Source organism: Anolis sagrei, chromosome 3 (assembly GCF_037176765.1).
Source record: "Anolis sagrei isolate rAnoSag1 chromosome 3, rAnoSag1.mat, whole genome shotgun sequence".
In the NCBI taxonomy this organism is placed as follows: Eukaryota; Metazoa; Chordata; class Lepidosauria; order Squamata; family Dactyloidae; genus Anolis; species Anolis sagrei.
The window spans coordinates 217,424,897-217,451,728 of record NC_090023.1 but is presented as its reverse complement, the minus strand read 5'-3'; the positions used below and the strand labels follow the sequence as shown (position 1 = coordinate 217,451,728).

Genomic DNA, 26,832 nt, shown 5'->3' with positions numbered 1-26,832 from the left:
GTAAAGTTGCTTTTAACTGGTATATATTTTAGAGAAAATAAGATTGCACCACTGCCACATTAGGAAAATTATAGGGGCCAAAGCAGGATGTAACCTGGAGCCTTGTGTAGAAAAGGCTTCAATTTCTGTCAAGAAAAGAGTGCAAGACAAAGCATGGTATTGTTGAATAGCAGACATCCCTTCTGTGGATCGCTTGGAGGTTATAGACAACCAAGGGGTTGAGCATTATAAACTATATCACACCACACCAATATTGATATAAAAGTGTTTAATAAGCCGCAATAAAGCAAGGACCCTTAGAGCACACAATGTACATAACAAAGCATAAAGGGGGGGAATTCCAGAAGCAGAAGACAAAGTCTAAATTTCAGATGGGGCCCAGAGGTCAGTAAGAAGAACACACAATCTTCCAAAGGTTGTCAAGAAAATAACACACACCAAACACACTCCAAACGTGAAACTATCATATAAGTAATCAAAATTTTGGTAAAATCTGATGTCAAAATAGTCTAGCTATTGTAAGTAAGTAGGCTGAATGACTAGGAAATAACTGAATATAACCTGTATTTTTAAAGTACATTTTCTGATGTAATTTGGACGAGGTATATAGAACATGATCTAACTACACTTTTATCAACAATTCACAGCAGACATATTCTTTTTCTAAAATCACAGCATTTCTTAGTGCCCTGAAAAGAAAAGAAAATGAATAGAATTGAAACTTTCCAGGTGCCCTTGTCATTGTATTTGATTGCACACTAGATTTGGAAGACTTACAGAGAATCAGACTGGTTGGAGAGCTGGTGGGAGCGAAGGAGAAGTATGCTCAACACTTGGTTCTTCAGATGTTAGCTAGGACTCTTAGAGAAAGAGTCCTTAGCTGTGAAGAACGCCAAGTGAAGAAGACAATAACAATGCAGGAAACCCCTAGGAACAACCAAGCTAAAAGGAAATGACACATCTATGGGTTCATTCTATGCACCACATTAATTGAGGTTGTAAACTGCTCAAGATGTTCACCCAAAGGCCCTTGTGAAAAGAGCTGGTTACAGAAAATCACAACTACAACCAACACTCTTCTTTAACAGCATTTGATACTTTTATCGGAAATTCAGGCCTGAGTTGATTGGCAAGAGAGGATGCAGGTAGAGGAGGAATGGTTAGAAATCACATAATCTCATCAGATGGGGTTCTCAATTGTTTTTGGTAGAAAACTGAGGAAAAGGGCTCTGAATGATCTATGTAAAGAGAAAAGACATTAGAAACTTCCACACTTTTCCACCTTAAGCCAAAAAAGGCAAGGACATCTAAGTAAAAGACAATGACCCCCTAAATTGCAGAACATGACCTAGGATATGTCAAAAGGGAACAAACAGGTGGATATTAATAATCCCAAAGACAAAGGTAAATTCAGAGAGAACCCAAAGAAAAGTGAAACAACTTTGTTGCCTAGTAATTGGGAATTTAGGGTGTGGTGAAGGATTAGCCTAATCTTCTAAAAACAATGGACACAGTAAGTGGGTGATCACACAACACAAGAAATTATGACAGTCCAGCTGCAAAAGGCAGAGAAGGCACCATGATATTTCTTCTTTATCTTACCGGCACTGCCCTCATAGTATGCCCAGCATAGGCATAGTATCACAGAGTCCATGAGTCCAATGAATACACCAGGGAAGACTTAGAAACTACTTTTTGCAATGGTGCATATATATGGAGATGCTGTGGCAGAACTACTGAAGAGAAGTGCACACAAAGACACACACACACACATACAACCATCCTTATCAGTACTTTGATACTGCTTTAGCAGTGAAAACATTATCACTAAGAATCTTATTGCTCACTTGTACGGTGTCCAAATGTGCCCATGATGAGGCAGATTACCCAAAACTGTGGCTGCTCAGAATTTCAACTTATTTCCACAGTAAAAAAAAAAAAAGGTGAAGGAGGGGGGAGCATGTAATGTTTTTACTCCACTGAGATATAGCTCTGAGATGGTAAATCCATGTCTGTGCTGTCTTCACTTCAGACTGTAGATGAAAGCCCACCATCATGCCCTCAAAACTAACTTGTTCTCTGAAGCTTCCCTCAACATGACCATATGTTGGCTGATGGACATTGTGTGTGGGAGTGGGGTGTCTGTTATGGCAGAGAAACATCTTGCTAGGTCTCTCTATTCCAAAATATATAAATCATGTTCTTCCATGACTTCTGGAGGACTCCTACGAGATTCCAGATGAAGCCTTTGTTATTGTACATACTGAGATTTTTCTCTGCCACTCACAGTCCTTCACCAGCCAGTAAATGGTGGCAGATGGGAGCTGGGGCATAGTCAACATATGAATCCAGAAAGGAAAGAAGAGAGGAGGAGCTGTGTTTCACCTGCCTGGAACTTCATGGTTTATCACCCTATGTAGAATCTCAACCATTGTTTGCATACAGAAATCTAGCATATCAGGCAGGCGGGACTACAGTAGTTATTTTCAATATTTGTATTCTATATTTAGACACATAAACACACACAGACAAAGAGTAAAGGAATACACAGTTGCATAAACCTGAAGTGTTATAATTCAAACAGATTTACCATCTCAGAACTAGGACCTTGATTTTGCAGCATAAATTCAGGACCAGTTGTCAGTCTTTTTCCCTGTGTCCAATTATACCTGGATGGAGCAAGAAACATTCTCTATTCCATGCTATTATATTACAAACCAAGATTCATTAGCACAAAGTACAGGAAATAAATATTATAAAAATATTTACAATAGTATTTTTTCTATTTCTGTGACTGCCTGGGGAGAGAAGACAGCATTTACCCTGCACCTAGGAATGCATTTCAACTGCTAGCTGGATGCTATGTTAACATAGCAACTACTATTCATATATATATTTATAGACACATATACATATACGCATATATTCATATTGCATTTGAAAGTAATACACAAAAAGCAGATTCTCAGAAGACACTTGATAGCAGGGCAGTGTAAAAGACCCACGTAAGGTAACAGGTCACACACAAGTAACAAAAACATTCAGACTCAATTCATTTTCACTATTATGTGAGAATGATTTGGAGTGACAATTCAAAAAAGAATCTGTAAGACCTTCCTCTCAATGTGAATGAAAACTCCTGAGATCATTTTCAAATGGATAAATGGGGTTTTTTGACAACTACATAGCTAAATACACAGACACGAAAGAAAATACATGACAACAGAGCAACAGGAAAGTATATACTACAATGTGTGAAAAACTTGCAACCTTTTGTTTAGCCCTGATTATCAGTGCCAAAATGAGGAGACACAGGACATTATTTCTGTGCAGCAAGACAAGGGTGTGCCAAGCGGCCTAAAGAAATTTGACATTGAGTTCTTTGAGGAAACAAACTGGGATAATGAATAGGACCTTCCAGGCTAGGGGCCCAGACTGCTCCATTCTCACTCCCACAGAAAAGGCAGGCAGACCAACTGTATGGGGACAGAAACAGATTTAAGCAAGGATACCAAGTAAGGACAGAGGTGGGTGTTATAGGTTAGTGGGACACAGGTCTGCAGCCAATTGTTCATAGATTTCTGACTGTTTGCTTCTGTTTGGTGAGTATGCGGCAACTAGGGGAACAGATGACATTAAGTAGATAGTTCTATTTATAGTAAAATGTAAGAGACAACTACAAATTTAATAAACAGCCTCTATTTTATTTCCCTTTGGCTCAATAATTCCTTGCTGATCAGCTGTGTTTCTTAATGGTTACAAACATGGTCTTCTGGGCATTGCTCACATCCTATCAGAATTGTACTATAGGTACTGAGAGAACCAAAGTTCAGGTATTTTTAAACGCCTGGTTATTAATTAAAGAAAATGAGACAATTTAATGACTATGTCCTTTGAAGAGGTAAACAGAAGTAGGATCCTTATCATAAGAAGCCAAGGACCTAAGAAAACATTTATGTGATTAGGAAAACTTGGCCAGGAAGTCCCTACACACAATCATAAATGCTTAATGAACAGCCTTTGTAACAGCCTTGTTGGCTAACATATTCCAAATAAAGAGAAACTTGAAAGAGAAACAAAACTATTTTAACCACATCAAAAAATATGTATGCCGGCACCAAATTTGGCAAGAAAGAAGAGAGCTTTAAATAAAATATTCAGAGTAGCATCAGCTACCCAGCACGCAGAGTTCAGAGTAACAGTTCACACAGATATTGTTTGTGCATGTTGTGAACATATATGTGGAAGCACAGCATTTCTTTTGACACTGCGTGCAGGTGGAGGCTGCTCCAGAAATAAAAGATAAGGCAACTTTCATTAGAAAGAATTGAAAGCAACAAAATGCACAATAACAGGGAAAAAAGCATCAAGAGCTTGACTGTAAATATGGCAACTGGAGAAAAATGGAAGCATGAGAAATGGAAGCACTCTTTATGGGAAGAAGGTTCAGATGATCTCAACTGGCATGGAGAGTTAGACCGATCAACTATAATTTGTACAAAAAAGCACAGAATGTAGGCAACAGGGAAAATTTAGAAAAAGAATCCCACAGCAAGAAAAAGGCTGAAATTATTCATTTGGTGTATAAGATCTGGGAAAGGTTTACAGCACAGCAATCTTCAAGAAAGCAGGCCAAGATTCTTCTACCAAGGCAGAAAAGGATTCCTCTTAAAAACAAAGTAGGAACAATAAAAGGAAGGGTGAGAACAATTATGAACTACAGTCTGAAGAAGGGGAAATGGTTCTGAGTGAAGTCTTCTCCAATAAGTAAGGTCATCCACATTTTTCCTGGAGTGCCCCAACATGGAAGCCAAAAGATCTAATCAACCCTGACTTGGCTACATTTGTAGACCTGGCAGCAGATTCCTCACCAAGCACACTGGTTAGAGCATAAAGATAATTGTGAACAGAGGACCTGTGAACCAAATCTTTTCTTTCCAACACACTAAAGGGGAATATTATCAGAGTACATTTGTTGTCCCCAGACATCGTATTCCTGCTTTACTTCTCCAGAACAAGAATTGGAAGAAATTTATAACATTACAAAGTCTAAACCATATAACTAAGTTCTTTTATTTCATGAAAGACCTACTTCTTCTACAAGGAGGGATGTGAGAAGTCTCTATTGGTCCAGAGATTACCAACTCTTCATCTAAGAAGAAGCTAGACAGGCTGCATGGCACAAAAGAAAACCATACATGTTCCAAAAAGAACGCAGTATAGCAACGTTGGCTAGATTTCTTTACTTAAAGGGGCCTGCAGCTGACCTATTCCTTTTATCATGCCTTCCACACAGATGGACCAAAACTGGTGATACTAGCTAATGTCTCAGGACCTGAGCAAAACTTTGTAAGTATATTCCAACTTCTCATAGGCAACTTGCCTATCAAGCAGGTTACTGAAAATAGAGATAAATATGGCATATTAAACAAGTCTTACAAAATAATTATTTTAGAATACAGGCCACACAAGAAATGGGACAGACAAAAGTGGAAGAAAGGTTTTATTAGGAAGCGTTTGGATCAAAATCACTAGCTGAAAGTACCACAAGGTGCCCCAACCACCCAGCATAGTGTTAGGAAGCAGCCCTGGGTAGAGGGAGCAGAAAGATTTACACATCTCTATGGATGCAGAAATAGAAAGTTAGAAAAAGGAGACATGAACATTTGACAAGCTTGCCCTTCACTCTCTCACACACAAGTTCACACACTTCCTTAAATACCTTTTAATACTCCTGGTGGAATGTCTAACACACTTGTTATCCACAGTTCAAAAAACAATCACACACATCTGTATCGCCCTTTAAAGAGAATGCCAAGTCTGACTTAATGCTTACAACAATTAATTTTATACAGCATGGTTTAAATGAAACGAGAGGTGTTAAAAATCAATGATTTAAAAATATTTCATAAAAAAGAGTCCACCCTGATGTGTCTTATAGCTTTAGTGCACCCTCTCAATCCACAGCCTTGAGTGAGCAGGAGGGTTTTGCATTTTCCAAAGTCAAATTCCAGTCTCTTTGATCAGTGAAAAAAAATCTACACAGATAGTTATCCATTTTCTGCCTGCAGTAATGAGCTTTGGTATAGGAGTGCCAAGGCTAATGCAACCTCCCTCCTTAAAAAAAAATTCAATCTTCTCACACGTAAACCTTCTTCATTCTTCTCCCTGAAGAGTTTGTTTTCCTTTTATTCAATATATTCTTCACCAACTGAAAAGACCAGCTCAAGCCAGTTAATATAAAAATGTGTAAAAGATGTGTTTGAGTACGTTGATCTCAGATGGTATCCACGGAGAGATATTCTAAAAGGTCAAGCAATTCGAAGGCCTTCACAGGAAGCTCTTGGGTGCCACATACAGCTAAGACATGGAAGTTTGCACAAGTTTCTAAGCAAATAGCTTAGCCTTAGTTGTGGCTTAAAGAGAAACTAGAGAAATAAATAAAAGGCTGGATTTTGTTTCTTATCTGCAGCATTACGTAGAGCGGAAGCAACCACAGTCAACTAACACATTGGTAGCACAAAGCGTACTGGACAGGAAGTTTCCTCTGAGAAAATGCTGCTTTCCTTTTCTTGGATCCAAAATGAATGTTTGCACTGGAAAGGGACTGTTTGCTTTCTAACAGGCTTTCACAGTAGTATCTTGTGTGATGAGAGATGACTTCTTGAGCTTTACATAATTCAACTCGGAAGGTGAGGACAAAAATAGGTGAAACACATAGGAGTATTTAGAGAGTTGGACTTTACAGCTCCTCAGAACAAGAATCTGCTTCAACTTAAGCTGCAACCCAACTCCGCTTAGAAAAGCATCAGATATTTCCAATATTATCTTCTTTACTGGCAGCATTGCTCCATTCTTGTTTTTAAAAAGTATGAGTATGTAAAAAGGATTTGCAATGACTCCATAGAAAAGTAAAACAAAGAGGCCTACAGCGGAAAAGGGCCTCTATGTGCATCTTCCAACATTACTCTTTACATGTGTTCTATCTTGGGAACCACATGTTAAGATGCAACCAAACAGCTATACACTCATCTATTTCATGCTGAGATATCCACCCATCTTTCAAGGTTATTCATAAATGAGTCTCAGAATAAAACAGGAAGAACTATAACCATTCTGAAATGCAATCAAATTGTTCTTTAAAATACAGGTCTTTAGGAAACGTCAAAAGTGGCAGGGAATGGGCAGGTGGTAGGCAATATTCTCTAACCAAGCAAGCAAAGTTTGCCAGGCATGTTGCCATTTTTGAAGATGGTGCTGAAATATTATCTTTGTGACACAAGAGTCATGTTAGGTAATAGCCAAACTCTCTATTCAAAAATGACATAATATGGACAATTGTGAACATCTTAATAAAATACACCAATATGACCTCTCTGAGTAAAAAATAGCATTGAAGTATGAAAACCATTTAGGTTTTATAATCCTTTCCTCAGACTAAGCAGTGCCATGATACTTCATTGCTTCAAAGGAAGAAAATGCTCCTGCATGAACCCCAACAGACAGGCTTTCACCGTCTATGGGATGTGCATGAAAGGTGGTTCTCTTTCCATGACAGTACAAGTGCTTGTGCATTAACTATAAACTGCCAGCCTTTAAATCATACAGACTAATTTATTCATTTCCTAAGGGGATAAATAAGGCACTGTACTTTAAACTGAAACTGCCTGGTTCCCAGTGTAATGCTAGGAACTTTCAGAAGCAGTAACTTCCCTTCTCAGCAACAGAGAAGGCTGTTGTCTGGCTGCAGTACAGCTGGGGAACATCTCAGAATCAGTGAGGGAGGGACGGCTTCCAGCTAACTCCCATGTTCATAAACTGATTCCTTAATGCTCGAGGAAGGGTTTCTACATCTGATCTCCCATCCAACCCAAGCCTATTACTTTGCATCCATCCGTCTACGTTTGCTGGGCGGAGAGTCTTTTGTTGCTCTCAGCTTCTTCTTACTCTGGCCTTTGCTGTTCTCCTGCGTTTGTTTCACTGGCTTAGTGAGAGTTTTGCCCTTGGCTGCCTTTTTTGTAGATGCTTTTTGAGACCGGCTGGAGGAGTCCTGCCCCACTTTCTGCTTTAAGAGTTTAGCAGGCCCTTCTGGTCTGGAAGACTGGGGAGTGGCCTTTTGACTGCTATTCACTTTTGCCTTCTGGGTGGTAGACTTCCCTTTTCCAGGTCGCAAATCAATCAGCTTTTTTGTCTTCTCATTCTGAGATGCAAGTTTACTATTCTTCTTCATAGCTAGCTGCCTCTTAGTCGTAGGTGATTCCACATGCTTCAATTTACTACTTTTCTTAAGAGGGATACTTTCTTTGCTTGAAGAGCTCTGGGGCTTGCTGCTTTCATTCAGTGCCTTCTTTTTGCTTTGCTGAAAGTTGCCTTTAGAGAGAGTGACTTCCTGTGATCTGTCTTTCCCCTTTCTCACCTTTTTTCCTTTTTCAGCCAGATTAGATTTAGTAGGGAGTGAAGAGGCTTTGACCTGCTGAGTCAGTTTTGGAGACATCAGAGGCTTAATGCTCAAGCTCTTGCTGTTTGCCTTGCTTTCATTTGACGGATGCTTTGACACACAGTCATTCTTCTCCCGTTTGACAGTTTTGTGGAAGCCATGAAGTTTGCCACGCAAGTTGGAGTATTTTCTTAAAATCCGTGAGCTGGTCTGCACTGGTGCACTAACTGGGGATTGGGCTGTTTTAGCTTGGATCTCATTCTCCAAATTTATTTCAGAAGAGGGTGTCTGCTTTGGACTGGCATCTTGCTCTTCCTCAATTTCCTCAGTGTTCTCTCGAAGCTTAGCCAACAACCTCTGAGTCTTTATGGTATTTTTTGCTGGCGTCATGGCTGCAAACTTCTTCAGGTGTTTCTTTAGACGCTCAGCTTGAAGTGAGCTGGGATAGGAAGAGCAGCCCTTTTGGAGTGGAAGCTTGATGGGGGGCATGTCTCCTGGGAGACGGGTATTCATCTTCTTCACAATGACCAGAGACTTGGTTTCAGTTGTCTCCATAAACCATTTACAGATATTAGATAAGTCAAACGCTTTCATGAACAACATTTGAACAGGTGAGAGCTTCTGGACTTCAGTAGCTCCTTTGAACTTCCGAGTCCTCTTTTTGCTTTTCCAAATCTCTTTAAGCTTGTCAGCCTTATTCTTGACCTTTGGAGCTGGCTGGGCCTCCTTTTCCAACTGAATCCACCCTTTCTGGGTTTTCATGTATTGGGTATTAAAGTTAGTGATAAGTTCTTGGTTCTCGTCTTCAGCGCACCAGTCTACAAAGCTGGGTTTGTTGTCAGATAGCATCTCTACATCACTAAAGTCAATGGTGTCTTCATTTCCTGCACTTTGTATGTCTACAGTATCAGATTTTTCTTGTGTAGTTTCCTTCTCTGGCATGTTTTTGGAAGCAGTGGCCACATGAATTGGCGCAGGGCTGTGTCGCAAGTTATAAAACTGGAGGGCTGGCTTCTTGTATTTGACTGCCTTCTCTGATGTTGCATTTTTACTTCCACTCCTGTTCCCAGGACATAGGGGATTGCTAGTCTCACACTGGGTGTGCAGTGTCTTTGTAGTATCCATAGTACTTTCAGAGTTCTCTGGAACTTCTGGCTTCAAATTTGTTTCCCTTTCTCTTTTATCAGAGGTTCCTATGGGGACATGAACACTTCTCTTATCAGAACTTGCCTCTAAACAGATTTCAAGCATTGCTCCTGGCTTACTTTTATTACCTTCTTCATCCTGACCTTCCTCTATTGTCAATAATGTTTTATGGGTCTCCCCTGTTGTGATGTCACTTTCCCCACCTGTCGGTGGCTTCTCAGTGCTTGTGATGTCATTGAGCAGTGTTTTATGGATTCCATCACTTGGAACACACACAGATGCTGCCCCATCAAGATGAACTTCTCTCTTAAAGCGCTTAGTGCCAGGATTTTTAGAAAGCTTAATCTGTAATTGAGGAAGCTGTAGAGAGTTGGAAGAACTGGACTGCTCAGTACTGTCACCCTCAGGCAGCAGCGATTGCTGGCTTCGAAGACAGCGATCAGATGCAACTTGAAGTTTTTTCTCCCTCTTTCGTTTTTTGTCTACGTTTGGTTGGGGCGAAGCCTCCTCTTTGTTGCACATTTTTGATATTTTGAATGTTGATGCAGTGCTGCTCTCAACTACTCCTTCCTCAGCTGGCTTACTAATCGTACATGCTTCTTGTACAGTCTTTTCACTCCAACTGTCACTGGTGTCTGAAACAGGCAACACTGGTTCACATTTCCCACTGAGGTTTTCCTCCTCTAGGCCTTCCTCCAAACCCTGAGAACCTTCAGTATTGGTTTCAGTGTTAATGTTTTCATGTGCATTAGCACACAGCAAATTGGCTGGGTCCTCTGTTGCATCTAAGTCAGAAAGAGATTGAGGGATTTCTGAATCCACCTTGTCTGGTAAAACCATTGCAGATTCTATGGGAAGAGTCTCTGAAGGCTCTGGGTCAATAGTATGGGTCACACTCTCAAGCAGTGCCACAGGGGATGCTACCCTTGAGTTAGCAACATTTTCCTCAGGGCACACAGGCTCTGATATAGTGGATAGATCTCTAGGAGAGGCTCTAGAAGGCTCCAGACTGACTAACTGAGTAGGAGGTCCTGTCTGGGACTCTATAGATGAGAGTGGTGGCCCTATAGGAGAGAGTGGTGGGGGTTCCATGCATGGTGGCAAATCTGCAGGAGAAGCAGGTTCCTCCAATGGAGGTAAAAAGTCAAACTTCTCTTCATGTTCTTCTGATGTCATCAAGGTAACAGGAGGCTCCTGGTCTGTACAAATGGAAGATTCTTGGGTAATCACCTTGTCCAAGCACGGAGTACTTTCTTCACTATGAACAGGTTCTGAGACAGAGAACAGATCAGAATTGAATGCACCATCACTGTTTTCATTAGGCTCACTACTCTTACACGGCTCAGTGTCACTAGCAGATTGTTGTACAGTGTCTGTATCAGTTTTATCATGCATCTCCCCTTCACTCAATTGCAAGGAAGAAGGGACAACAGTGTTCTGAAGGGAAGATACAGACAAGCTGCCTTCTTCTTTATGCGGAACAAGACGAGGAAGTAAAGAGAGATCCACTGTGGATGCCTCAGTAGAACCAACATATATCTGCTTCAACAAACTGGTCAGAGGAGGGATACTCTCAGCTGGGCATGGTTCAACTGTTTCCTGAGATATTTTGATGGAGGGATCTTCCTGAAAGAGGGTGACAGTGGAAGAATTTTTGTCACCATCAGCAGTTAAAGCTTGGACTGTTGCCAAGTAGCTACACCCTGAAAGAGTGACTCCTTGACAAGAGCTTGTTAGCACCTCAGACCGTGGTGCCAGGGTGCTCCCACTTTCCTGTATTTGAGAGGCTTTGACCAAGGTGCGAACCGTGGGAAGCTCACAGCATTCACCATTGTAGTAGTAGCCACGGGTGCTCTTCCGTGCTGTCTTCCTAGATGACACAATCCTTCTGTTCTCAAAGTGGCATTCTGTAATTGGCTGGCTAATATAAACAACATCACATTGGTTATCATAGTCATTTATTCTGAGTCCTGAAGATCTTTTACTCTTACGGGTGCTTTTTGAAGAGGCTGAGATGTTCTTGGACCTAGGGTGTCCATTGGTAGCTTTGTGGTGGACCACTGGCATGGAATTTGTGGGTAGCCAAGCATCTTTGGCATTCTCCACACGGGTCTTGTCAACAGGATGTACATGGTAGCTCCCCTTGCTCTTCCCTGAAGTTTGGTGATGGTTCTCTACCTTCTGTCTCATTTCTTGGTCATTTATTTCAGTATCTTGGTGCAAAGGGGCTTTGGAGCTGCACTGCAAGGCATTCTCCTTGTCAGCTCTGCGGGGGGAACTTGTGGTGAAAGCCGGTTCTCGCATCTCCTCTGGAAAAGCTTTGAAAGCATTCTTTTGGGAGCTCACGCAACACTCCAGACTATCCTCACTAGTGTTTACATTTGCTGCTTTCACAGCAATGTAGCTTCCCAGCAAAGCTCTGCTTTGCATTTGTTCTTTGTCATCTTCACCTTTCCTTGACCCTATCTCTTGCTCACTACCAGGGGTCTGTCCTTCTAGGCTTTTAGCAGAGTGATGGGAGTTGGAGGCTGTGAGGTATCCTTGAGTGGGACTGTCTCTGGGACTTGCAGAACTTGCTTTGATATTGGGAAGTTCAGGGAAATCCCTTCTGACCACAGAGCTACAGTTTTCTCTTCTGTCAGTAGATTTGAGATCAACAGCCTGTTTCAGGGCATGGCATAGTAGGTGCAGGGAGCCATGAGGCCCAGACTGCTCTGGGTCAAAAGATAAAGGGAGTTTTGATTCAGAGCAAGAATTTCCAATGTCCTGGTTCTCAGTGTGATACTGGCTACAGCCAGAGCTACAAGTAGATGCATCCATATTTTCAGGTTCGAGTAACTGCTGCTCCTCACAACCAGTCTGTACTTCAGTGCATATGTCATTCAGGACACGGACGAAATGCTTCTGGTGATATGCGCACAGTCTGACCATAAATTTTTCCAATGGAGATTTCTGCTGGCCAAGAGAATCTATTGCTACTGCATCTGCTGAATTCTCACTAGAGAAAGGAAAAGACAAAGAGTCAGTACAGTAAAATGAATGACAAACAAATCACGTCAATAATGAAAATCCTTCACACACACTCTCCTTTTTTCTCTCTCCTTCACACACACTCCTCTAAAGTGGTACACTCTAGGAAGGCAACAGTTCCAACTCTCCTAACTGAATAGACAGCTGAAAGGCCAAATCTCATAATAGTCTGTCACCTCTCTCAAGTTTTCTGGCCCACTGAAAAGCCATCCAAATATGAGGCTCTATTGTCAGGTCAGCCTTATGATCAGAAAATCTGTGTTGGGGAAAAACAGTTTAGACTAGCTAAAAGAGCCATGAAAGTATTCCATCCTTTCCTAGTTTTGCCACTAAACTTTGCAGCGGCAGAATACACAGTCCACAAAGGAGTTAGGCTTCTTTGCTGTAATGAAACTGATGGATAATGGATGCCCAGCACACACATTCCTAGAAGTAGATTATTGTTATTGTCTTTGGTATTAGATTATTACATAATCACCAAATGTGGAGATTTTGTTGGAGAAAGAAATTGTTGAAATAAATAAATAAAATATCCTCCAATAGATTTTATTGTTCCACTGCCTTCTGGGGGCAGAAGCTTAGGGAGAGTGATGTATCTTTTTCCATTGTTTCAGTTCTTATAGAGTTACCATGTAAACTCATGTATAAATCTACCTCATGTATAAGTCAAGGGTTGAGTAGGCTTAGGGGCCAACATTATAGATTTTGATATGATCCTTGGATAAGTCGATTGTCATTCTGCAGAGGGGAAAGCACCAATGTTGCTTCACTTTGGCTATTGCTGCCATTTCATCAACCAGGATTCTAAAAGGCCAGAAGTGGTACCAAGGCAGAGAGAGTAGTGGGGGTGAGTACTTCCTTTAAATTCTTCCAGGACAGACTAAGATCTTGCCTTTGGCCACTCTATTCAAAGGGATGGTTCCTTTTCTGATAAGGTTAAAGGTACATTAGTCATGCTGACCTGTGGATAAGTCCACCCAGTTTTTTGACTAAAATTTCAAGATTTATCCATGAGTATATAGGATAGACTAATATTCTAGCAATATCTAATTTATGTAATAGCTACATTTCCAATACTTTGGCAAATAGAATATACTAGCTGCAGAAACCAACCCTTCCCCTTTCAACATAAATCGCTACTAATGAATTTTTTAAAAAACAGATTTGCAACAGCTATTTGGAATCATTGGCGCATCAAATATGGGAGAAGATGGCAATCCAAAATAGAACAAAAGAGTGGGGCATGGATTAACCTGCTAGTGAGAACAACTTGGTGGTCCAAGAACAATAAAGCTCCCATAAACATCCTGACAAGAATTAGCCAATCTCCTGCTTGGTCTCCTGTCCCCAGAGTAAATGGCCAGGCTCTTCTTTGTTTGCAGATAGCTACTCGTCTGTTGGAGGTGCTTTGATTGTACTTTTCCTGCATGGCAGGGGATTGGACTAGATGGCCCATGTGGTCTCTTCCAACTCTTATGACTCTATCAATTGGTTAGGATTTTAGCACAGTTGATATGCCACGCTAGAGATAGTTGTAGTGATATCTACTGATGGTAATTCAATCAACAGTTGGATCGTTCATAGGTGTTTAAATTTTTTTTCTTCCATTAATTATGTAAGATAGTTAAACATTCTCCCTTAAGAAAAAAATAATTTAAAATGAAGGCTAAACCTAACTCAAGACACACTAAGACCTCATAGTGCTTCTACATTAGTACATTTTTGAAATAAGCCTCTGTGATAACATTTCTATTTATCAGTAAATAAAGCATATGGGGACAAGTCAGACAACCAATATAACAAGAGAAATCGGGTCATAAAATTAATTATAAATTTGATTTTGTTGGAGATTGGAGATTGGAGAGGTTCAGATATTAATTCCAAACTGTGGTCTGATGCTAGGTACACAATATTTGTGCTCCTGCTGTCCCCTTCCCCTTAATCCTTTCAATTAATCCTCTTTAGCACAAATTACACTTTGCCGCTACGTGTGAACTAGCTACTCATCCACAGCGCCTTCACATCTGGAGGGAAAGCACAGACCATAGTTTGCATTCAAATATAAAATCAAACTGAAATGTGTCCTAAAGGAAAATATTTAATTGAATTGGAGATGTGAGAGAAGAAGACCATATGAGTGCAAGGCTCATTCACACAGCAAGATGGTTTGATTATATTTGAGACCAACTGTGATCATTTGACTTACTACTAATCCTAGATCTCCAAATGGAAGAAAACATTTGCTAACTTTTCAGGAGGATTTAAGTTTAATTTTTACAAACAGCAACTAAAATCATAAACCTGCTTCTAGGCTATATCTCCTTGAACTTCTGGGGTGGGGGGTGCCCCAAAATAACAGAATGCTCTATCATGCAAACATATTCCTGGCCTTTCAAAAACTAGATGCCATGGAGGTAAGTTGCATCCAGACATGCCAGTCTTCTATTTTGGGATATATGGCTTGCTTTCAATGGAGAAACATCCGATCATATATTTTGAGAGTGTACATTCCAAACACAGTTTTTTTCCTGAGAGAACTAAAGCCCTGATTACCTGTAAAGCCCCTTCTACACAGCCATATAATCCAGATTATCAATTCAGAAAATCCACATTTTCCTGTTTCTTCTTCTCTTACTATAGCACAAACCATAGGACAATTATTGTGCATCTATTCTGGACTTTTTCTATTTCTGTTGTGCTTTGACTTGCAACAGCATCTGAAATATGTCTAAGTTTTAGTTCATATTCTGGTTCCCAGTTCCAACCAGAGCAGAATCAACTCTAAAGGTTAAGCCAGTGTCTATCCTAGGTGTGGCTACCGACTGAATTTCAGTGCTTAAATCAAGACACCCAAATAATTGATATGTTCATTGGGCGGACTGATAAGTACTGCTGAAGAAATCAGAAGAGTTCTTTGACAAAGCAAACAGAAGGAGGGTTGGAAACATAGAACATACCCCTACAAAGCAATTGCAGGTTAATCCTGAACATGTCTACACAGAGGTAATCTTGACTCACAAATTTCAATGGAATATCCCACCACATTCAGTATGCTTAGAATTATAGTCGTAGCCAGAAAACATGGGCGGTTAAATCAGAAAGATGAACTCATATGTATAAGGGGAGTAAAAGTAAGGTGCACTTCAGAAGCAGATGTTCCAAAATGATGGTGCTCTTGAAGTAATGTCCTCTCACTACCTTTCCCTAATTTTATACTTCATTTCGATATGAAGAAAGAAGAAAATGAACTTTAAACAAGACTCCAAAATCACAACAAGAAACTCTGATCAGTAGATCTCACCTAAATTAAATCCTGAAAAGGCATTCTCACAGGGTGAATAACTCTCTCATGTTTTAACTTCTCTACTTGCTTACACAATGCTGCCATATTTAGGCACTCAGACTGGAATTCATGGGTCATGGTTTCTTACCACCATTCCCCTGATCCTGCCAACTTCCATTTGTTAAAGTACTTAGATTCTAATTATTAAAGAAATATTTGGAATTTGGAGGACTAATCTTATATATATTTACTTAGAAGTCAAACTGATTTTAATGGAACCTGCTCACAAGTAAGTGCACTTAGAGTTGCAGCCTCAAGAGGGTTAATATTATTCATTGAAATAATTACTTACTGAGTGTTTAAAATTGGACTGGATAAAGTGTGGCACTCCAAATATTAATGGACTGGAATCACTAGCGTTCCTCACCTTTGGTTATCTGGCTTGAACTCATGGGAGCTGCAATCAAACAATATCTGAAGGGGCATACTTTATACATCCCCCCAGTTCAAATGAACAAGAGATGTGCTAAAAACATTTATTTGATTCTGCCATAGGTACTGCAGTCATGATTTATTAGAAGGAATGAGGATACAGTTGAGGTTGTCCACACTTAAAGAAGACTACTGTCTCTTTGACAAAGACAGCATCATGAAAAAAGGATGTGCTTGTGACTCTGGTCTCTTTTGTTCAATTTCCACCCACATTTGTCGTGACTCTAAACAAGAAAGTTGCTTTGCAAGCAGGTGGGAGAGAAATGTGGATGAGAGAACTGAAACTGCATCCTTTTTCATGACTGCCATCCTATCCATTAAAAAACAAGCAAACATTGAACATAAAATGTAAGAAGCTGGAGATCATCTGTAAGCAGATTGAACCATATTGTCCCCTGACTTTGGGTACCCAACCGCATCGAGTCCTTCGGGAGATGCTAGCGGGGTACAAATAAAGTTAATAATAATAATAATAATAATACCCATAGCACCTGTACAGCTTTCCCAGATCAGTTGTCACTGCTTCTTAATCCATCTTGCCCCCCAAGTATCAGGGAGGAGAAAATTCAAAGGGCAGTATCTGTCATTTGTACAAACACAACGGTTGCCATGCAACAGTCGCAGTGCCACAATTAATGCTTTTCAGAATTTGCTGGGCTGTAGAGCTATTTGCATAGCTGGATGCCAAAGCATATCTATTTGCACAGAGCTGTCACTGGTTGCTATTCTGTTCTCAATTAGTATGTGTGCACAAATCTGTAAATGTACAGGCTAAATTGTTTGTTTATTTTTGTTCTGAAAGATGCAAACATGCTAATAAAGAGCATTTTAGAACCCGTAAGCACTGACAGTCATTGTTAGGCCAGAGAAAGCTTAAGATGCAGTGGGAACAATGTAATCTTTAGTTTCGATGGAGGATTTACCTGTGGGAATATGTTTTTTGAAATACAGAATTTTTCTCTAATGCAGTGGGGCCCTTATTTAAAGACTGATAAAGAACCTTTGGATTTGCAAACAAAACAAACAGAACACCCCTATTCTTTTCCTTCTTGCTTAATAAAACCAAAATGCATGCATCTTCTCCAGCTATAGAGAAGAAAAGGAGAAATACATCCTTCCACATCCTACCAGAGCTGCTATATATTTATCCACAAAAAGTCCAATTTACCACCCACTCCACTTAAAGTTTCTCACTATTCAGCACATGCAACCTTTCCATCACCATTTAGCCCCTTCAAAGATCAGCTCGAGAGATTATAAGTTTACAGGTATGTTTTGTACCTCAGAGGCACAAGAAGCAGCAGCAGAACAAAAGTTCAAGGCTAAGTGTTTCTGTTCCTTTCAGATCATTCTAAGCATCACGATTATAGCTCTGTAAAAAAAACAAGACATAGCTATAAACTTATAAAACCCAACCCTGGATTTTTATTTCTTCTCGCGCTCTCCCTCACCAGGGAGAGAGTTTTCTCCCTCCCCCTAATGTTTTCAGAAGCTAACTTACCAGACAGATTGTCAGATGTGGTAGCCCTAGCATTCTGTTGTAATAAAACTATAGCTTGTGCTTCAAGATGAAGGGACAAATTAAGCTTCGCTTCTTAAAAATCAAAGTTTGTCATAGGAAAAAATCTAGCCTTGAACCCAGACAGCACAAGATTTACACCACAGAGATGCAACACCTCACCTCTTTGCAAACTGCTAACAGAGAATTTTCCAGATAATAACCCCAAACAGACAGCCTATCCAAAGCTATCTGTCACCCCAAAGCTAAATCAAATCCACACCATTATTTCTGAATGAAGGAAGGGGCATTATTAAAAGTATTTTTATAAATCCAATGGCACCATTTATCCATGCAAAAATTCTCATACAAATGATTTTAGAAAAGGGAAAAGGTTATTGAATCACTTAGGATGCAGCCAGTGCATTTGTCTACTCATTTACAGACATAAGAAATGCAACAAAACAACCTCTGTTGACAGTAAAGAGCTGCTTCTGTTTTAGTATTTGGTGCATTTCAAGAAAGCTGGCTTATGCTTCAGAATTACAGTGCTTTACACCTTTCCTCAAGATGGGCTGGTCACTGAAATGCCTGGCAGGAAAGATTCTGTGAATCAGGAAATGCGTGGGTAGAAACACACCTTGAAAGGGGGAGAAAAGCCTCTTTGCACGCAGTTCTATACAAAGATAAATGTTTAACATAAAAACAGTTATTTCTGAAATTCCTTTTATTTCTTTTGTCTCTGACAAGGTCTTTTAGATAAATGAACTCTACATGGGAGTGAAGAAAATTTAGCCGATAGTGTTTGTTGTAGCAATCCACAATTTCCTTTAAGAAAAAGCTGGCTTTACTACAACAAAGACAGGAAGCCAAAATTTTAGCCCTTCAGAGTATGGATTTTTGGTTAGGTTACCAACCCTCCCCTGCCAAAACTAAACAAAAACCCAACGTCGCCTTCATTGGGTGAATTTAAACCAAGTCAGGGGAGCCACCCAATCCATTGTACCTGATCTCTGCATTCTCTTTCTTTCTAGTGTGTTCTGTTCTCTCCCCCACCTTTTCCCAACACAACATTTTAATCACCAGCTGTGACGCATCTAACAGCCTTCTTGCGGCTAATTGAAAAACGTTATCATTCAGTCCATCCCTTTAAAACCAGTGGAGATTTTTCATGTTGAAATATGAACCCACGTACTGCTTCTTTTTCAAGGGCTTTTCACAATAGTCCTTGCTAATTTTTCTGATTATCAAGGACGTTAGGGAGCTTTTCATAACCTCCCCCCCCCCCCCCCAACCCATGAGAGCAAATGCACTGTGTTCCTGCCGCTGATAGTACAAACACCACTATTTACAGCTGGGTTTCGTGGAAGCAACCATGACCGTGTGAAGTGCCTTTGTAAAATACAAATACAAACAAGAGCTTAATGCAAACTGAAGAATTCTGGAAAGCTTTAAAAGAAAACAACAACTCTCAAACACTGAAAAATTTCTAAGTGAAGAATTCAAACTCTATGTGTTTGTGTATGTGTGTGTATGCACATATCTATGTATATCTGAAAATATAAATGATGAACCCTGTAAGAAATATTTTATGGATTACAAAAATCACAAATGGATTGAGTTGGATCTACACCAGTAGTTCTCATCCTGTGGGTCCCAGGGTGTTTTGGCCTACAACTCCCAGGTATCCCAGCCAGTTTACCAGCTGTTAGGATTTCTGGGAGTTGAAAGCCAAAACATTTGGGGACCCACAGGTTGAGAACCACTGATCTAGGTGATACTCGTCACACTTTCGACTCCCCAAAGTGAAAAGCAGCTTCCTCTGAAGAAAAATGAATATAATGGCATGCTATGGCCACCTTTTTTTTTTTGGGGGGGGGGGGGGGTATGATGACTCTCTCCATTCTAGAGCATCATCCTGCTTGTTTATAAGTAGCTTCAACATGCCCCTATAGTAATTCTTCTCTAAGTAACTACCCAAGTTATGGCTTCTATTAGTTCTGACTAAAATGTCTCACTGATTTTAATGTTGGGTACTGATTAGGAAACTAAGGTCTGATTCCACTCGCAGCCATGGATATCCACTAGGAGACCTTGGAGAAGTCATGCTCTCTCAGCCTCAGAGGAAGGCAAAGGTAGAGCTCTCCTCTGAACAAAGGTGGCCAAGAAAATCCCATGATGGAGTCATCTTACTGTTGACTCCATCATGCCATCTAACCTGAAGGCACACAACAAGACGAGTGGAACTAACCTTAACCATATTCAGGTGTAAGTTATCCAGTTTAGATCAACATGGGAAGAAAGGAACACCTAGTCCTACCATCTTCCAGAGTTGTTTTCTTTATGTAAAAAGCATAGAAAAGAAGCAGCTTCTGATTGAGGGGGGACTCTCTACATAAATATTAGTGCTCGAAAGGAGCAGTTCCTGCCCACATGGAGACTCTGCACATGGACAGGAACTTCTGCTCAAACAAGACTTGCATGGAGAAGGGGAGTGAACCTGGCAGCTTATAGGACCCCTTCCAACTCTAGGATTCTATGAAGATATAGCAGTAGTGGAATGGGAAGCACATGGTTCCTTAATTGCATATTCTTCCTGGTTTTTCCTCCAGAAATAAGATCTCTCTGGCTTCCTCAGATTTTGTTTCATCATGAACCAAAAGTGGGCTATCCAGATATTGATTAATTACAATTCCCACTAGTCCTTGGATAAACATAATGAACCTCAAAGGTGCTGGGAGTTGCAATCCAAAAATATATGAAAGGTCAAAACCACCTGATCCTTCCTCAAACACAGATAAAGGCGCTTCAAGGACAGAACTGAAGGAGAACTGAAGTCCCTGAAAGATTTGTTTCTGGTTGAAATGGGGTGGACAACTAAAGCAGGAGCCTATTTTTGTTCCTGCACTACCACCCAAGACTGCATTTCTGAATTTGTTGTCAAAACTGGGACCCTAAAGCAAGTAGAAGTAAATTCTAGGCATTGATTATAAAGTTTTTTAGGTTTAGGAAATTGTGTGATAAGGAGAATCTTAACCCAACAAATTTTGGAACCTTTTGGGTATTATCAAGCCATTTTCTTCACTTGAGCAATTTAAATGGTTTCACAGGTGTTGGGAGAGATTTGGGGAAACAAAAATGGAGTTGGAATCTGTATCTGGTCTATGGGCTGAACTTTTCTCAAAAGGATAAGTTGCAAAATCTATTTTATGGCCTTGGTGATGAGAGGGGAATAGATTTTTTAAAAGGCAAATATGCAATCTATCACAATATTAACGACTAACTGCACACCTTTTATGACTGTGAGATGTTTAAAACACTCAGTACCTATTTGGACTCAAAAGATGGAACTTCTCTGCAGTGCATGGCTATGCTTCTTTTCCAGGATCCAAAGTTATCCCTATCACTTCGCTTCTGCTTCTTTTCTAGGATCCAAAGTTATCCCTACCACTTCAGAAAGCCAGGAGAGACGCTGAGGTACAGAGTCAGAATGACCAATTACTTTCCCTTGCAAGAATCTTCCTTAACAGCTTCAAGACCCTTTCTGGCTATTACCTTAACTCGTCTAAAACTGGAGCTTTTCGTATAGGGCCAATACAGTTGGCCCTCTGCCTTCCCAGATACTGCATCTAAGATTTCCACCATTCAAAGTTTGAAAATATCCCCACTCCTTAGAAAATTCCCAGAAACAGAAGCTAAATTTTCCATTTTATATAAGGGGCACCATTTTACTATGCCACTGTATATAATGGGACTGGAGTATCCATGGATACTGGTATCTATGGTGGGTTTTGGAACTAAAACCCAGTGGATACCAAAGGCTGACTGTATTCTATCTGGGTTGCTTGCCTATTGGCAGTTTCCCTTGTGTCCAGAAGATTTCAGCTATTTGAACATACTGGTTCCTCGTAATATTACTCAAATTATTAAACTGAATTATTCTACATTGTTTGCTTAAATATTACTGGATTTGCATAAGTGGACATAACCGAAATGAATGATTTGGGTTAAGGCTAATAGGCTTAAGTTAAATATTTTAGCACTGATATTTCAGTCTCCAAAGATCTCGCTATACCAGAGTTTACTTTCAGAAAATCAATGCTATTTTTGGAAATGTATTGTGGGAGGGGATTTTCACCAATCCCTTTCTCTTTTAAAAGGATACTAATGTCATTTTAATCAGTTGATTTAATTTCCCAAACTTGACTTTGTACACCTTCTGATTCATACAAATAACCTTCTCCTACAGCTATACCACATGAGTCACACAGATGACAAACATGGCTGAATTCAGATATTTCTCTATGGAAAAAATCTTACAATGAATTTACCTGGAACATTTTTCTAGGTGGGCAGACTTATAATATGCACTTGTGTGTGGGGCCAAAAATGTATGCTAAAAAACAGACCCATAATGCTTGAATTAATGTATACATTGGTCATTTGGATGCCTCTGTCTGCCATGGTGGCATTTCTAGCCTTACAGAAAGCCTGTGCATGAAAATGATGGTGGCGGTTCTTCAGCACTATCTTGTCTTTGTAAGGAGATCTAACCAAAGTAGCACCAAAGACCTGCCATCACTACCATTTTCCTGCTGGATTCTCTGCTGTTGCTGGAGAGGTGGATGGTTTCTTGCCTTCTGCATGCCTCCTCCAGCTACTCTTCATGGCTTGCCCATAGTTGGCTCTTTTCCTCCTTCTCTCCATGTTCTCTAAGGAGACAAGTGGGCTGACTGCAGATAACTGAGGGCAGATGGTCAGGCATAGAAGAGTTTGTTCAAGGAGAGCCTACTATAAAAGAAGTACTAACCAATTCGGTTCTCCCTATCAAAGCGGAGTGGCAACAAAAAGCTGCCACTATAGCCAGAAGAACGGAGAAGATCAGTGCTTTTTAAAGGTTTTTCCTGGATTGACTATGTTGAGCACTTTGTCTGGGGAGAGTCTACCTTAAAGGAAGTGCCAAAGAGGTGCCATCTTCATACCACCAATTTCCTGCCCAGGCATTAAATCAGAGAAGAAATGAACTGACTGTGGGTTTGGGAGGGAGGAGGTTTGAATCACCAAGTTAGTCCAGACTTAGAAGCCTGCAGTATATTTATCTATTATTAATGGATCAACTATGGTAACACTGCAACACTTTTGGTATCTATGTATGAATGATTTGGAATTTTGACTTGAAACTGGCACAGCAACTTGAAAGAGAACCAAAACCACAGTCAAATGTTGAGGTGCCTAGCATATCCCAATGAGTTATGTCATACAGAGTCAAGTAATCTCTTTGATTGCAATAGATACATACAAATTTTTACATCTTTAAGCATGTGTTTGTCTCTTGCAACAAATGTACTTCATGCAAATATGTCATAAGTGTTATGAGTTACTGCCATGTTCTACGATTAAGCATTTTTGATGAAAATGAGCAGGTACAGCAATATGATTATACAGCTATCTTCTGTATTTCATGCTACTTAAGAATAGGTAAAGTAAGGTAAGGTTTCCCCTGACATTAAGTCTAGTCATGTCTGACTCTAGGAAGTGGTGCTCATCTCCACTGCTAAGCCAAATAGCTGGTATTGTCTGTAGACACCTCCAAGGTAATGTGGCCAGCATAACTGCATGGAGCACCGTTACCTTCCTGCCAAGGCGGTATCTATTGGTCTACTCACATTTGCATGTTTTTGAATTGCTAGGTTGGCAGAAGATGGGCCTAACAGCATGAGCTCACCCTGCTCCCTGGATTCGAACTGCCAACCTCTCGGTCAGCAAGTTCAGCAGCTCAGCGGTTTAACCCGCTGTGCCAGTAGGCGCAAAAAATATTTTTTTCTATTATCTAGGCATTACATGAACCTCAACAACTGTGGCTTTGTGATTTTTTAAAAAAAGTGAAAATTGTTCATTGGTGAAAATCTGAATCCCCTTGACTAAACAGTATCAGACAGAAAAACCATTTTAAGTAGACATGGAAAATGGAAACATTTTTAAATGAGGAAAATTGTCAGTGTTGGAACAATGATGACTGCCTTTTATTGCCTCTTTTTTTTTTTTGCTTCCCAAATAGATTACCACCTATTTAAAATTACAGATGTTTTCCTTCCTCCACAAGACTCCAACAGGACTAAAGACTACAGAGTTTGCTTTATTTTTTAAATAGACTGAAAACTGTCCCAAATGTGAAGACATGAAATCTTTTTTACTCTGGATCATACCAGAGTTAATTAATTAAACAACTAACAAGAAATACATTCTAAATCTTGGGTATGAAAAATTGCGCTATTTGAAGTCTTACATTGTTGAATAAATTTGACTGAGGCTTTTACAAATATAAAACATTTTTTTCAAACAGAATGTGTTTTTTTACAACTGTAAAGTTAAAGACTTATCACAAAAGAGCTCAAAGGAAAGGTCACACCAAGATACATTTTTCCAAAGGTAACGCCATGACATTAAAATTGTGCACAACACTCCTTACTCAGATGACAGTGAACACCTTACAGGCAGAAAGAAAGGTAAATCTAGCCTTGACTTATCACCTATATTATTTCATGTTGAGAGGAATATGCAGTTTCTATATGTAGTTCTGTGAAGGAAAATAAACTAAACAAATTCAGGGGAAGTTTGTAATTGTGTAATAATATCACCACCTGCATCTTCTACGGTCAGGTCTTATTTTTTTCTCTCCTCAACTATAACAAACTGCACCAATAGCTGTGTTTGTGAATTATAAATAAGCCATTGTTGGATTGTGTAGCATTTCCAATTCTTGGGATCAAATATCCTTGGTACACAGAGGAACATGGAGTTTCAGAACACATTGTAAGAAGGTATGCCGGCACTTACAGAATACAGCAGCTGTAAGGATTTGTAATAAAACTTCAGTGTTTGGGAGTATATAAAATATACAGAGAGAGAGAGAGAGTTCAAATTAATTAATCACAGAAGAACATGGCTACTCAGTCTCCTGTGCTTTCAAAGGCACTAATGATGCATGATTCAGTTAGTAAACCACACTTATGAGGAAGTCAAACACCCAAAATTTAATGGAATGAATTTCCAAGCAAAGGTGTTCAGAAACAGGCTGTTACTATCAGCACCTGCCACCAGACCTGTTGAAGCATGCCAGATGCTGTAATGAAAGGAACTGATGATTTTTACTCAGATAAATTCATGGAATAAATACTCCACTTCATTGAGGATATTTTTGAAACAGTTCACAGTTCACAAATTCTAATGCAGGCAAAAAGAAACTTACTTTTTCACATACATTAGTCAATATAAGAGAAGGAGAAAGGAACACTTTAATTCTCCTTGTTCCGTCCTCCCGTCTAATTGTGTGCAATTTTCATTCTATAAAGTGGAAGAAAACATTTGAAGAAACACATTGATAGGCATAATACTTAGCTCATAGTGCATCTTGCCCAACAAATCTCTCATTGTGTTGCAATATTTTGCCTATGTGGATGTTCACCATAACTTTTTTTCATGTTGAGAGTACAGGAATTTGAAAAATCTGGAATTTCTCAGATACATGCATGGAAATCCTCAAAGACACATGTATAAATAATCTCCCCCTTTTAAACACTGTACTTTGATTTCCTGAAAATATTCTAGGAAACTACTGGAACACATAGTTCTTCCTGGCGTTGACTGGTCTATTTAGAATTGCTTGAACTTCCCAGAAACAATGGCTTGATAATTTTTCTGGAAATACATTTTCCAAGCAACATAAAGAAAGAAAGCCATGAGCATAAATAATATAATAGCGAGTTCTCAAATCTAGGGACACACTGATCCCTTTACACACATATTTCTTGATGTAATTTGCGACTGATGGCTTTGTGAAAATGCTGCACTATATTTGAAGATAATACTACAGCAAGAAAAAAAAATCTGCAGTCATCATGGAGCAGCCATCTAAAGAGTTTGTCTTCCTTTGCAATCCTGGAGGATGTACCAAGGTGTGTCCACAGTCATGTAGTATGTTTTGTTTATGCACTAACAATAATTACACCTTTTTGTTATCTTCCTCTCTCCTCAGTGCTGATAGAGGTTTGATTTTTTTCAAATGTGAAAAATTTTGCTTCACATATGTAGTTGGCTCCAATTTATTCCTTTCCCAATTCTTAATTTTCTTAGCAATGTACTTTTTCCCAATCCAGTATCTACTTTTTGAAAATGGAGAACTGTGATGTGAGATGTCAACATACTATTGCCTCCACTGCCCACACACATGAACACACAAATATGATTTGCACAATGATAGAATGTTTCGCTAGTTATTAATAATTTGCAAGTGTGGCCAGTAGGGAAAAACGGAGCAGAATAGTTTGCAAACTACAATAAGTAGAAAGAAACAAAAAGCTTTTGAGTATGTTGCTTAAATGAACCAATTACAGTGGAGATCAGGCCATCAAAAAGAAAGTACTGTAGTGTGACCCCCACAAGTGTCCCTAAATAAAGTATAAAATGTCCCCTTCTCCCACAATAGCAAAAGCTAAACCAAGAAAATGAATTGCTCAACAATATCATTGTGGTGCAGACTGCTGCTAACTTTGATGCCTTGATGTAGTCTCTCATTCTCTCTCTCTCTCTCATGCACACATACACAAACAGGTCCCAATGCACTTGCCTTTTAAAGCACATTAGCTGTGCCCATTAAAATGCAGATAGGGAAAAGACTAAAGTGGACTACCTAATTTACTAGGGCTCTGAGGAAGGTAGTGTGAACTGAGCCTTCTCCCACTCACATAACCGTGTTGTGGGTTATGGGTCTTGTTGATGTTAAGAGTGTGTCAAAAAAACCCAAAAGGAATAAAAAGTGGTGCATAAATTATTTCAGCAGTCAGTAAACTGTACATCTGAGGCAGCCAGGGCTGCAAAAAATATAAAATTTTACATGGGTTCAGTGGATCACGCTGTACAGAGAACATAATGAAAATGGATTGCTGT

General features: G+C 39.7%; 1 protein-coding gene across 1 annotated transcript in view; it reads right to left on the bottom strand.

Annotated features, from left to right (window-relative positions):
• Positions 1-253: 253 nt before the first annotated feature.
• Positions 254-26,832, bottom strand: part of LCOR (ligand dependent nuclear receptor corepressor) — an 85,696-nt gene continuing 59,117 nt past the window's right edge. The window contains exon 7 of the mRNA XM_060768237.2: positions 254-12,581. Within this exon, the coding sequence (XP_060624220.2) occupies positions 7,880-12,581 (4,702 nt within the window). The 3' untranslated portion in view covers positions 254-7,879. The remainder of the gene's footprint in view (positions 12,582-26,832) is intronic.